This window comes from Rhincodon typus, chromosome 37 (genome assembly GCF_021869965.1).
Source record: "Rhincodon typus isolate 14 chromosome 37, sRhiTyp1.1, whole genome shotgun sequence".
Classification (NCBI taxonomy): domain Eukaryota; kingdom Metazoa; phylum Chordata; class Chondrichthyes; order Orectolobiformes; family Rhincodontidae; genus Rhincodon; species Rhincodon typus.
In genome coordinates, this window is record NC_063368.1 from 2632272 (window position 1) to 2646707 (window position 14436).

The following is a 14436-nucleotide window of genomic DNA, read 5'->3' on the forward strand; positions in this document are numbered from 1 at the left end:
ACACACACAGACACACACCCCTCGAACACTGTGTATATACACACACACACACACAGAGACAGACAGACATGCACACAGACACACACACACAGACCACGAGCACAGTCACACTGTACGCAGGGCACACAACAAAAACCATGCTGGTCTTCACCAACATTAAACTCAGTGCTTCCCAAAAGACATTTCCCTGATAAACACAACACACACAAATTTCACAGAGTTGCCATGGCAGCAATTGGGTTGTCACATAGCAGTGGGTGGATAGTGAGTGGTTCGGGTGGGTCACGTCTGGGGAGGGGGTGTTTAGGCAGAGGAAGTAGCTTGGGAGAAACTGGTTGGAGATGGGTGCATTCGGGGTGATGTAGTCAGGGAGATGAGTGTCTGGGAGGAAGGGAGTGATTAGTTGGAAAAAGGAGTTATTTAGCAGAAGGGGCACTTGGAGGGAATGGTTAGGGGTAACTAGTCAGACAGGGAATGTTTGGAGAGTGATAAGTAGGGGGAGAGGAGGGTTCTTTGGGGATTGACCCATGGGGGATGGGGTTTGGGGAGCGATTCGGTGGGAGAGGGGGTGTTTGGGGAGTGACCCATTGGGGGAGAGGAGTATTTGGGGAGTGACTCACTGGGGGAGGGTGGTGTTTGTACCTGCGGAATTGATAGTCAAAGTGCAGGAGGGGGTCTGAGCACAAACTAGTCACAGAGGGAGAGATCAGATAAAACACACTTGGGAATAACTTTGACAGAATCCATCTTCTCCTTTTCCCGCAGGGTCTCAAGGTCTTAATATTTACCTTACAGTCGCAGAAAGTGACCTGTCCAATCAAGTCAGGATGTCAACTCACCTTTGTGAATTAAACAAAACTGAACTGAATTTTCACAGCATTTTCCACTCTGTGACCAGTGAAGTCTTTGTGGGACTTGGGCACAGAATTGCGGGTGAGAGGACACTGAAACTGCGTCAGAGCCAACACTGGTCCCAACTCTGTAAAGGAGCAAGAGAGTTACTTTCACAGGACATATACATTGAAGCAAGTGCAGAAAAGTGATTTACCGCAGTAGAATCTTCTGCCCAACTGCAGTTATGTTCGACTCCACCACAGGCCAGACCTTATTGACATTCTCCCAGTCACTCATTTTCCAGACACCAGTGCAAAGACTTTAATGCTCCAAAGAAATGCCAGGAGTGATTCTGGCTGCAGAGGCAGACTGGACCTTTTATACCTTGCTGAATGCTCTCTCCCTCCTCCTATCAGTCAGCCAATCCCCTGCAGCTTAAGCTGCCTATTTTAAGCTGTATTGCTGCACAGGTATGGAAGAGTTTGGCAAGTCCTTATCAGAGACTAACAGTACTGAGCAGTTGGCAGGTCAGTGAGAGGACTAACAGACACCCCACACAGCCCCAGCTCTTCATGCAGACCCTTCCAATCTCCACAAGTGACTGGCTTTATCTTGTTGAATGACAGGAAATGTGACATCTGCTTTCGCTGGAAGCCAGGCTGTCAGTTTACAAAGGATTTCAACAGGATAGCATCAAAACTCAGGCTCCGGGCTTAGAGAATTGGCCACATTGAGTGGGGGCTGCACAAAGATTGTGTTCAGTTAACACTCACCCTGATGACCTTGTGCACATTTTGGAGTATTCTGCATTCTTGTGTTGATACATACTTCTTTTCCAGGAACATGCTTTATTTGTGGTGTCTGTTGATTTTGGGTCAGAATGGACTGTGCCCAGGACATACGTTGCTTTAGTTATAAACAGATACAACAGCTAAAATTTGACATTACAGAGACTATCATCTCATTTCTGTTCACAAATTCTGAGGTACCTCACTACAGTTACTGCTAACTGCTTATAATTATACACATTTAAATTTGTTGTCAATCACACAGCCTAAGGGGGTCTACAGTCCCTAGCCCCTTGGTGCTCTGTACCCAAAAGCCCTCAGTCAGAGATAGTAGGAACTGCAGATGCTGGAGAATCCGAGACAACAAGGTGCAGGGCTGGATGAACACAGCAGGCCAAGCAGCATCATAGGAGCAGAGAGGCTGACGTTTCGGCCCTCAGTCAGTGGTCTTTCCCTACTGCCCCTTGGCAGCAGCTGCCCCAAGCTTTAGTGTGTCCCTCAGCATGTAGTCCTGAACCTTGGAATGTGCCAGTCTGCAACACTCGGTCAGCATCAGCTCCCTGTTCTGGAAAACCATCAAGTTTCGGGCAGACCAAAGAGTGTTTTGATGGTCTGAGTTGATGGTCCTCTAGGTGCAGCTGATGTTTGTCTCAGTGTGCATCCCGGGGAACAGACCGTAGAGCACAGAGTCTTGTGTCACGGAGTTGCTCGGGATGAACCTTGACACAAACTATTGCATCTTAGAACATAGAACATAGAACATAGAACATTACAGCGCAGTACAGGCCCTTCGGCCCTCGATGTTGTGCCGACCTGTGAAACCAATCTGAAGCCCATCTAACCTAAACTATTCCATCTTCCTCCAGACTTCCTTTGCAAAGGCACATTCCAGCAGGAGGTGTATAACAGTCTCAATGCCCCTGCAGCCGCTTCGACAGCAGCGTGCAGTGGTGCAGTCTGTCAGGGTGTGCATGATGGCTCTCATGGGTAGTGCTCTTCTCACCACCAGCCAAGAGATGTCTTGGTGCTTGTTGGAAAGGTTTGGTGTTGAGACTTTCTACCAAATGACTTTGACAGTCTGCTCAGGGAACAATCTGATAGGATCCACCCCCTCCTTTTCCCACAGGGTCTCAAGGATACTATGTGCTGACCACTTCCTGATGGACTTGTGGTCAAAGGGGTTTTTCTCCTGCACTGTCTGTCATGTCGTTTGGTCTGGTATAAAAGGATTTGTTGATCCATGGGATGTAATTATGTGATGACTTTGCCTCCTGTTGACATTGTCCAGAGCAAATACCTGAGCGGGAGGCCTCCTGCAGAAAGCTCATGCATCCCTGGGTCCTGGCAGGCACTCAGACAGCTCTATCTCGGTAAAGCTGACTACAAGTGAGGGAACAAGTGACTGAGCATAAGACCTGCATTTCTAAAGCACCTTTCATAACCTCAGAGAGTTTTACAAAAAAAAATACAGTTCAAGTTTACTGTCTGTTACAGTATAGAAAATTTGGGGCAATTTTGTGCACAGAAAGATCACAAACAATTTAACGGCCTGGTTATCTGCTTCTCTGTTGGATGACGGATATATATGAAACCTAAAGATGTTGAAGCAGAAGAAGGCTATGCAGCCCATCAAGTCTGCTCTGCCATTCAATGAAATTGTGGCTGATCTGATCATCCTCAACTCCACTTTCCTGCTTTCCCCCCATAACCCTTACTGATTAAAATCTGTCAATCTCAGCTTTGAAAATACATAACAAACCATCCTCAACAGCTTTTTATGGCAGGGAATTCCACAGATTCACTTCCGAGAGATGAAATTTCTCCTCATCTCTGTCTGAGGTGAGCAACCCCTTACTCTGAGATGATGCCCTCTGGTTCTAGACTCTCCCACAAGGGGAAACAATTTCGCTGCATTTTCCCTGTCAAGTCTCCTAAGAATCTTGTATGTTTCAATAAGGTCACCTCTCATTTTTCTAAATTCTGCTGAGTACAAGCCAATTTACCCAACCTCTCCTCATAAGACAGTCTCTTTATCAGCTGAGTGAATCTTCTCTGGACTGCCTCCAAGGTCAGAATATCTTTACTTAGATAGGGGATCCCAAAACTATTCACAGTTCTAGCTGCAGCCTGACTATTGTTTTGTACAGATTTAGCCAAATGATTCATTGATGAGTACTCCTAAATCCCTCACAGTGCTGTAACTTTCTGCAGTGTTCCTCCTTTAAATAATATCCAGCTGCTCTATTCTTCCTGCCAAAGTGCATGATCTCACATTTCTCCACATTACATCCCATCTGTCGAGATTTTACCCATTCACTTAACCTGTTTATATCCCCCTGTTGATTCTCTGTGTTGTCCTTACTACTTGCCACTGATTTTTATATCATCCATAAACTTGGCTATAATATTCACTCTCCTCATCCAAGTCATTAATATATATTGTAAATAATTGTGGTCCAGCACTGATCCCTGTGGTGATCCACTGGTTACAGGTTGTCATCCTGAAAACGCCCCATTTACCTCTTTTATTAGTTAGGTAATCCTCTACCAGGCTAATGTATTAAATAGTGCATGGCACTGTATGTGCCCACTTGAGAGTGAAGACAGAACCTTTGCATAGGGTCTCATCTGAAAAACCGCACCTCTGACAGTGCAGCACTCTCTCAGCACTGCACAGCGCTGTCATCCAGAATGAAGGACTGAAATGTCTGGAATGGGACAAAAATCTCCTAAGCTCCTGACTCGGTGACAAAAGCACTTCCACTATTGAGAATCCCATTTTCTCTTAGTTATAATGAGGCCATTCAGCCCATTGAGCTCATACTGGCTCTGCAGAGAAACTTAATTAGTCTATCTCTGCTGCTCAAATCCTGCTGGTTTATTTAATGGAATGGTTAGGGCGTGAAAAGAGGCCTTTTAGCCCATCATGTTTGTTCTAGCCCTCAGCTGCTCTACATCCCTTGCTATTTCCTTCTCCCTGTAATTTTTGTCAGATAATGATCCAATTACCTTTTGAGATTGGGCAGAGCTGTGCAGATCTGAACTACTTGCTGCCTCATGATTTCATGACAAAGTTTCTCAATCACTTTCATCCAACACCCTCTGGTTCTTGGTCTTTTCATCAATGGGAGCAGATTCTCTCTGTCCCCTCTGTCCAAACCCCCCATAATTTAAAAACAAATTGATCACATCCCCTCTCGCCCTCCTTTTTTCCAAGGAGAACTGTCCCAGATTCTCTGATCTGTCGACATGTTTGAAGTCCTTTATTCCTTGAACAATTCTCATAAAGCTTTTCTGCTCCATCTCAAGATCCCTCACAAGAGGACACAGCTGAGATCAGTATTGAAGGAACGTCGCACTGTTGGAGGGTCAGTGCTGAGGGAATGCTTCATTGATGGAAATGGCATATTTTTGGTGACATTGTTTTGCGGTAAAGTGTCTCAGACAATGTTGGAAGCAGTCCCTTGATCCGGAGAAAGTTTGATGTCCACTGGTTCCAGTTTTCACTTCACTCTGTCTTGCCAGCTCCTGCTCACACACACAATCCACCGAATGAGCAATTAAACCAAAGAAAGTTGGTGCTTGATGGTTTGTAACCAATCTCAGAGTGAGGCCAAAAACAAAGTTGCTGGAAAAGCTCAGCAGGTCTGGCAGCATCTGTGAAGATGAAAAAAAAATTAACATTTTGCGGCCAGTGACCTTTCCTCAGAATAAGTGAAGCCACTCAGCCCATTGTGCCTATACTGGCTCAGCTCTCCAATTTGTGTTTTTATTCATTCACAGGCTGAGAGCATTGCATTTACTGCCCGTCCCTAATTGCCCAGAGGGCAGTTAAGTGTCAACCACATTGCTGTGGGTCTGGAGTCAAATGTAGACCAGACCAGGGGGACATTAGTGACCCAGATGGGTTTTTCCTGACAATCATCATCAGTTTCCTGATCATCATTAGGCTCTCCATTTCTGATTTTCATTGAATTCAAATTCCACTATCTGCCTTGGTGGGATTCAAACCCAGGTCCCCAGAACATCACCTGGGTCTCTGGATTTAAAAGTTCAGTGATAACACCACTAGCCCATTGCTTCTCGTTAATCACACTCCATGGCTGTGGCCCTTTCACCTTAAAATAGTTTTCCTGTTTGAGTATACATCCAATCCTTATTCCTCTCAAATCACAGTCACATAGACTCAGCAACAACCCTCCCATCACCCACCAATGTATGAAAACTTTTATCTTAATCATCTTCAATCTATGTCCTCCAGTTCCCGATCCTTCATCCTAGAAACTGGGTCCCATTCCTCAAAAGCTCTGATGTATTTTTCAAAGTGAGAGATAAGACACAGAGGGCACCTGTTGTCCTCTGTCACATTGTTTATCTCCAAGCGCTGCGCCTGTATTCGACACTTCACACCTTGGGCACATTTCTGTTACCCTAATCTGGCAATCATGACCTCACACTGGGCTGGAGCTCAGACCTCAGGCTTGTCACCCAGGAATGTTCAATAACTCAGTGGGAGACAAGCTCTTCAAACCAGCAATCTGAAAACGTCTGAGTGGCCACTGACATTCCAATACGTCGGCCTCTCATGGATAGAAGATGTAAAGGCCAGTTGCTGAAGGTCATGTCAACTCAGAGAAATCTGATTCCAACCCATAGATAGACGAATGTTGTAACTGGGATCTGACAGGTGAATGGAAAGAGAATCAGCTGCAGATAGAATAGAATAGAACAGAATAGAACTGAAATTCATTGTCACATGTACTTCTACATGAAAAATGCAATGAAAAATTTTACAAGTCACTCCATCCACCACGGCACCCCTAGATATAAGGCCCCCTCTCTCCCAGGCTCTGGCTTAACGGAGTACAAGTGGGGAGGCAGTGCTGGTGTTGGCCTGAACCCCAGGCTGACCTCTGGGCAGGGCCTGGGATAGGAGGCTGCACCAGGGCCCAACATCCGCGGCCCTGAGCTCCAAGGGGTATGGGGCCGGGGCAGTAGCTGCATAGTGCCCTGTGATTTCTGACCCAGGCTCTGCTTCTGGAGAGCTGGGTTCAAATCTGAATTCAATAAAAATCTAAAATAAAATGTGAGTCTAATAATGACCATGTAATCACTGTTCATTGTTGTAAAACCCCATCTGGTTCACTAATATTCTTTAGGGAAGGAAATCTGCCATCCTTGCCTGGTCTGGCCTACATGAGACTCCATAACCACAGCAACGTTGGTTTCTCCTAACTGCTGTCTAGGGCAATTAGGGATAGGCAATAAATGCTGATCTAGGCTGAGATGCTCACATCCCATGAACAAATAAAGTCTTTCTGTTGAAATGGCAGTTCTTTGTGGTTGGAAAACAAAATACCTGGATTTATATAGGACCTCCCACCATCTCAAGGCCTCACAATAAGCTTCTGTGTCAACAAAGTACTTCATGGAGTGTAGTTACTGCTGTAATATAGGAAAAGCAACAGCCCCCGGATGAAGAATGTAATGGAGAAAACAGGAAGCAGAAAACGGTGGGTGTGACAGATGTCAGGTGGATTGGAGAAGTTAGGACTCGGCTTAGAATTGAAATTTTTGAGGGAAAGTGAAAAAAACAAACAGGAGAGGCAAAGACAGAATGTGAGAAGAGGTGGGCAGCTAACAATACAAACACAGTTATTTCACTGACATGGCTGCAGGTTAACATAGATTTTGAGCTGGATATTGAAGATTACAGGACATTTACAGAGAACAGGAAGCTAGGAAAATGTGGAGCTGTTAATCAATGATGTTATTAACACAGTCAAGCAGAATGATTTAGATTTAGGAAACCAGAATGTAGAATTGGTTTAGGTAAAGATGAGAAAAGATAAAAGCAAGAAATCACTTGTAGGAGTGGTGTCCAGAACCCCTGACATGGTAGTATGGAGTATAAAAGAAGAAATAATTGGACCTTGTCAGAAAGTTTTGGTTTTAATCACTTTGAATTTTAATCCATATATAGGCTGGAAAAATCAGATAGGCAAAAGTAGCCTGGTTAAGGTGTTCATTGAAAGCTTTCAGTATATAGTTTTTTAGAACAGTACATTCTGGAGCTGACCAGAGAGCAGGTTTAGTAGACTTAGTATTGTGAAATGAGATGAGCCCTCAGATAGAAGAACCTCTAGGAAATAGTGATCATAACATAATGGCAGTGGCTGGGGCCCAGCACGAGCCCTGATGGTGGTCAGCGGTGAAGTGGCTGGCAAACCTAGGCAGGATTTAGCCTTGTGGGGATAGCCTAGCATGGAGTGACTGCAGGTCCATGGCTTAGGAAAGGACTGTAATATTTAACGTTTAACTTTATTTCTTTGTTTTCCTACTTTATACTAAAAAGAATTGTAGTGATGACTGTAACTTATTTCTTTATTTTTCAGTTTTTGTATCTAGGATTTTGAACCTAGGATGGCGCCAGGAAAGGCAACATTGTACATTTGACTGTACTCCTGTACTTGAGTACATGTGACAATAAAACCAAAACCCAAACCTAATTGAATTTTTCATTCAGTTTGAGTTATGAGTGTAGGAATAGAAAAACAAAATATTTTATCTAAATACTGTGAGATCAAGAGTGCTGAGATGCTGAGTAATCTGAGTGCAAGAATCACAAAAAGGTAGTTTGCAGATTCAGCAAGAAATTACGAAATTGGTGAAATGACCTGACATTTTCCTCTCAGAGAGTTGAGAGTTCTTTGGAACTCTTCCTCAAAGGTGGAAGCAGAGGCTTTGAGTATTCTTAACAGAGAGGTAGACAGATTATTGATAAGCAGTAGTATGAAAGGTTACATTTATTCTGGGCTGGGGTGGGGGATAAAGACATCCAGTGACCGTTATCATGGCTTCACTCTGTCACAGCCTGTGTAATTTTATGAACAAGGCCTCCCTTTATGTCTTTAGTTGATCTCTATTGCACATGCAGATGTCTGAAAAACTGTAAAGTGCTCAGCAACTGCAATAGCCAGGAATCTCTTACATTTATTATCTGAAATCCCTTGTTTCAAAAAAAAGTGACTAATGATAGCTGAGAGTGTATGAAGGCTTTCTTTCAAAAAAATGGTATTTAAAAGAAACAGGTCAATGATGATGTTTGGGCGCACGGTAGCTCAGTGTTTAGCACTGCTGCCTCACAGCGCTAGGGACCCAGGTTCAATCCCACACTCGGGCAACTTTCTGTTTAGAGTTTGCACATTCTCCCCATGTCTGCGTGGGTTACCTCCCACAGTCCAAAGACGTGCAGGGTAGGTGGATTGGCCATGCTAAATTTCCCATAGTGCCCTGGGGTGTTTAGGATAGGTGGGTTAGACATGGGAAGTGCAGGGGTAGGGGAATGGATCTGGGGGTGATGCTCTTCGGAGGGGCAGTGTGGTCTTGTTGGGCTGAATGGCCTGTTCCCACACTGTAGGGATTCTGAGTTATTGAAGGCCAGCAGGAATATGGAGCAATTGTGGCAGTCATTAATATTATTGAACAGGCTTGCAGGGCTGAGTGCTCTCTTTTTGCTCCTAACCACCTCCTAAATATCAGGGAATTCAAGGTATTCTTCGGGATTATAAACAATAGAAAGATAGGTAGGGAAAGACTGGAGTCAATTGAGGAGAGTTCTATGTGCAGAGACAGAGGACATAGCTGAGATACTAAATGGGAGCTTTGCATCTGCCATTGCCAATGATTTCTGTCAATGTCATAGTATAAGTGCAGTTTGTCGGTTAGGAAAGCACAGGTGGGAATTACTGATACATTGGCCACGCACTTTCTGCAGTTGGCTGTGCTCTCATAAAAAAAAAAGAAAAAAAAATATAACCAGGAGATTAGAATCTCCTCAGTTGAGGATTGACTCCGAGCTGGCTGACCACAGCTAGTGTACTGCGCACAAGTAAATAAAGTGGGACTTGGTGATGGGACACTGGCCTCTATGCAGTTACTTCAACTAACTTAACAGAGAAGCTGATGAGGGGAATGTGGTTGATGTGTATACATGGACTTCCACGTTTACCCTACACGTACCCCACAGGCTTGTCAGCAACATTGAGGACCATGGAATGAGAGGGATGGGCTCCAGGTTAGCTGAGTGACAGGAGAGCTGTCTCTCAAGCTCATAATCCTCCTGGGAGCTTGTCCTTCCTGCCACACCTGGGTTAGAAACAAAAAAATGCAAGTGAAAGTGCCTAAAATAATAAAAATACAACCATCTGTATTTCACATCTCCTGCCATTAGGGATACACAATGCAAATATCCTGGAAACATTTCAAACATTATTAACTGAAGAACCTTGTAATATACATCTTTTAAAATTCTTTCATAGGGTGTGGACCAGTGTTTGTTGCCCACCCATTTCAGAGGGCAGTTAAGAGCCAGTCACATTGCTGTGGGTTTGGAGTCACATGTAGGCCAGAGCAAATAAGGACAGCAGTGTCCTTCACAGAAGGACATCGGTGAACCAGAGGGGTTTTTACTGCTTTGCCATCATCATCGCTGAGGTGAGCTCTAAATTACAGGCATTTTTTTTAATGAACTAAATTGAAACTTCACCAGTTCTCCTGTTGGGACTTGAACCCAGGACTGGTGGAGGTACAAGACCAGGGACATACCAATGCACCACCAAACCCTCTCACGGACACACAGCGTGACTCATTCTGTACTCCAAAATACCTTCAGTTTGATTCCAACTTCCAGTCAACACATCATTCTGATATACACACCATTCCTACGCAAACCCCACCCACATTTACCCAACTCTTACCCTGCATTTATTCCACTCATATCCCACACATATGCACTCATACCTCACATTTACCCCATGCTCTATGTTGCTAAATGTAGGGTTTGCAGAATGCTAAGGTTTTTATTCGCCTGACTACAGCCCGGTCTCAAACACCAATCCAGGCTCCACCAGGCTGACTTTATTCATAATTTTATGTTTGGACTTTCAGGGGACTCCGCACACTTCCTGGAGTCACAGCATGCTGAGTTGGACTCTGTTATCTCAAAATAAGTCAGTCGTAGGTTCAAGTTCCACTTCAGAGAGCTGAGTACCTGGTTTGAGTCTAATTTTCCCATACTGGTGGAGTGCCACACTGTCAGAGGTGCTGTACTTCCTTTGACACATTGAATTGATTCAGTGTTGCAATGAAGAAATAAGAAATTTACAAGTGGATAATGGACTGGTTAGGTGAATGGACCAAAACTTGGCTGATGGAGTTTAACACGGGTAAGTATAAGGCTATCCATTTTGGTTGGAGGAATTGAAAGGCAACTTATTATCTAAATGGAAAGAAATTCCAATCTGCTACAGAGGGATCTCGGTGTCCTTGTGCATGAATCACATGCAAATTATACATAGGTACAGCTGGTAATAAGGAAGGCAAGTGGAATTTTGGCATTTATTGTGAAAGGAACAGAGTATGAAAGTAGGGAAGTGTTGCTGCAACTGTACAAGGCATCAGTGAGACTGCACCTGGAGTATTGTGTACAATTCCGGTTCCCTTAATAGAGAAGGGATGTAGTTTTATTTGGAGGCAGTTCAGGTGAGGTTCGCTGGAATGATTCCAGAGATGAGCAATTTGTCTTATTAAGAAAAACTGAGCAATTTAGGCTGATACTCTCTAGAGTTTTGAAGAATGAGAGAAGATCTAATTGAGGTGTATAAGATATTAAAGGAAATTGACAAAGTAGGTGTACAGCAGATATATCCACTTGTGCGGCAATCTAGAATGAGAGGTCACAATTCTAGAATAAGAGGTGGCAGATTTAAAACAGAAGTGAAAAGAAATTACTTCTCTCAAAGGACCATAAATCTGAAGAATTCATTACCCCAGAGTACAGTAGATGCTGGGACACAGGGTAAATTTAAGGAGGAGATGGAGAGATTTTTAATTAGTAACGGGTTGAAGGGTTATGGAGTTGAGGCTGAGATAAACTCAGCCATGATTGTATGAAGTGGTAGAAGAAGCTTGAGGGGCTGAATGGCCTACCCCTGCTTCTAGTTTTCATGGTTCCCTGTCCATCCTCAATGGTAAGGCAGCAGCACCACCTGCTGTGCATCTACAGTTGCCATTCAGAAAACAGGATTTGGAATCATGTCTCTGTAGTTGCAGTTTTGAATTTGTTTTCACTAAAGAAACAAAAAAAAAATCACCTTTTCCTCAGATTGGAAGGAAAGTATTTGGGAATGGAGAGAATGGTACTGTCACAGAGAGGGACAGGGACAGAATACAGTCCCATTATGGGCACATGGAGCCTATTTCGCTCTCCATGTTCAGCAGCTATTCCATGACCTTTATCTGCCTTAGTCCATAGCCCTTAGTGTAACAAAGTCACCATCAGTCTCAGGTTTAAAATTAACCATTTTTAAGCATCTCACCATTCAGCAGAAGAGAGTTTGGACTTTGTTTTCACTTTTGTTGCACCTTTCTCTAATTCTTCGGCTGGGGCCTATTCAATGCTGTTCCTCAGGCCCTGGGATGTATCTGAAAATTGATTATTTGAGCCTCTCACACTAACCAGTCCCCCAGTTTTTGTTCTTCCTGCACACATTTCCTGCATCTCTCTCTCCAGGTCAGAGTTACTTCCCACACGTTAGCTTCCTTTGCCAGGCTGCCATGACTAAACCACAATTTCTCACCTTCACTTGACTCCAATCTCCTATCGTCTGTTTCTGGAAAGTTATTAAAGGCTAACACTTCCGTCCAAGCCCACCCTCGCTTTACTGTGACTGCTCTATTCAATCCTAGCTCCTGCTGGGACACTGGAGACTGCCCAGTTCATGTGGAGGTGCAGTTCCTTCCTGGCCCTATATTGCTGCCCGTCATCCCATGAAATGGATTCTCTGTCCCAAGACACGTGTTCACCTCCCTAATCTGTTTATCCCTTTGCCAATTTGCACATAATAAAGCCGAGGTTATAGTTCCTGAAATTGTGGGGTTCTTTCATTTAGCTCCTAATTGTTGGGACTCACTAACTAGTCCCAGGGAGTCAAAGGAAATGGGGACAGGACTGGGTGCAGGGAGGGGGAGGGGGAGTAGGGGTGTGGGCAGAGATGGGGTAGTGAGGCCACAATAAGATCATGGTCTTATAGTGCAGCAAGCTTGAAGGCCCAAATAGCCTCATCCTATTTCGAAGACCAGTTCCTGTGTTCCTTTCCCTCTCCCTAATGAACCACAAGAAATGGATCTGCCCCTCCCTATCCTTTCAAGTTGCTCCTCACCCCAGGACCTGGTTATCAACTTTTCTTCAGTTCTGAAGGAGGGTCACTGGACTCGAAACATTAACTCTGTTTCTCTCTCCATTGATGCTGCCAGACCTGTTGAGTTTCTCCAGCAGTTTCTGTTCTTCCTTCAGATTTGAATTAGAATTAGGTTTATTGTCACATGTACACAAGTACAGGGATGCAGGAGTATAGCGAAAAGCACAATGTCGCCACTTCCAGCGCCATCCTAGGTACAAAGGTACTTAGATACAAAATCTTCAGTATAAATTAGAAAAATAAAGAAATAAAGGGAAAAGTCCAGCATTACAGTCTTTCTAAAGCAGGGATCTCCAGCATTCACAGTTTTTTGTTTTCTTTTAGAATCAGTTCTGTGTCTGTCTGACGTAGACTCCCCCTTTACTGCACACACCAGTGATTACATCAGCTCCACAGCGAACAGGCAGCTCTCTTCAGTGTGTGTGACTGAAATCTGGAGCAAACTGTCCAGTTACACCTCCTTCCCTTCTCTATCCGCTCTTCCTCCAACTTTCACTCGAGCCGGACTGATCCTGAGGCAAAAAGCTTCAAGACATAGACAACTGCAGCAAATCTGGCCAGTCTCACTGTCCACAAACTCACACAACCTGCTGTCTATGTCCAGATGGTTTGTATTATTTCTGTTGAAGTTTTAGTTTGTTGTTTTTTGTTTTTCTTTGCACTCCGGAAAACTGGACAAAATATCTTGAATACTTTACTGTCAGGCATTTTGGAAACATGGCAAGAGTTGGAAGAGAGAAACACACCATCTCCTTCCCCACTCTCCCCCCAGATTTCCATTCTCTCCTGTTCAAACATGAACCAATAAATAGATCAAAAAAAACTAACTATATCGTCAAGTGTTGCCTGTGCTATTCCACACTTTGTAATAACTCTGTTGTCACTTTTTACTCCTATCATTTTCATGGTGTCTGATGCTCTGCTCCTGGTGCTGATGACAATCCCACTCTACCCTAGGCCTACTACATGCCCTCTCTTTCTACTCCAGACCACAGTCCCACTCTGTCCTTCTCTAGATTAGTCCCATTCTGTTTTACACCAGATTCTGCCTACTGTAGATTACAATCTCACTCTAGCTGAGTCCAGATTACAGTCCATTCAGTCTTTTTCTAGATTACAGCCCCACTCTCTCCTAGTCCAGATTACAGTCCATTCTGTTCTACTTTAGATTAAAGTCCCTCTCTAGATTACAGTCCCACTCTATCCTAGGTTATAGTCCCCTTCATAAACAGTTCCACTCTGTCCTGGTCCAGATTACAGTCCCATTCCGTCCTACTCTAGAATATAATCCCACTCTGGCATGTCTCCTATTTCACTGATTTGACTGTGACCTTTAGAGGTTCCACGCTATTTGCCTCACAGTTTTCAAAGCTTCTTAGTTTAGAATCCTCCACAAACTTTTTAGTTGTGGTCCATACAATTTTGCTGATTTATAGTGCACATTGAATCTTTTAATCACTATTAGTTTCTGGCTACTGTGAGCATTAACTGCAGTGAGTCTCACTAGGCAATATCTGAGAGTTCTGGGTCCATTGGACCTGATGGCAATTGTG

The 14436-nt window shown here is 44.0% G+C and overlaps 1 protein-coding gene across 1 annotated transcript in view; it reads right to left on the reverse strand.

Moving 5' to 3' along the window:
- The window catches only part of mb (myoglobin), an 8332-nt gene extending 7162 nt beyond the window's left edge, over positions 1–1170 (reverse strand). Inside the window, exon 1 of the mRNA XM_020515584.2 lies at positions 1049–1170. Within this exon, the coding sequence (XP_020371173.1) occupies positions 1049–1131 (83 nt within the window). The 5' untranslated portion in view covers positions 1132–1170. The remainder of the gene's footprint in view (positions 1–1048) is intronic.
- Positions 1171–14436: the final 13266 nt, after the last annotated feature.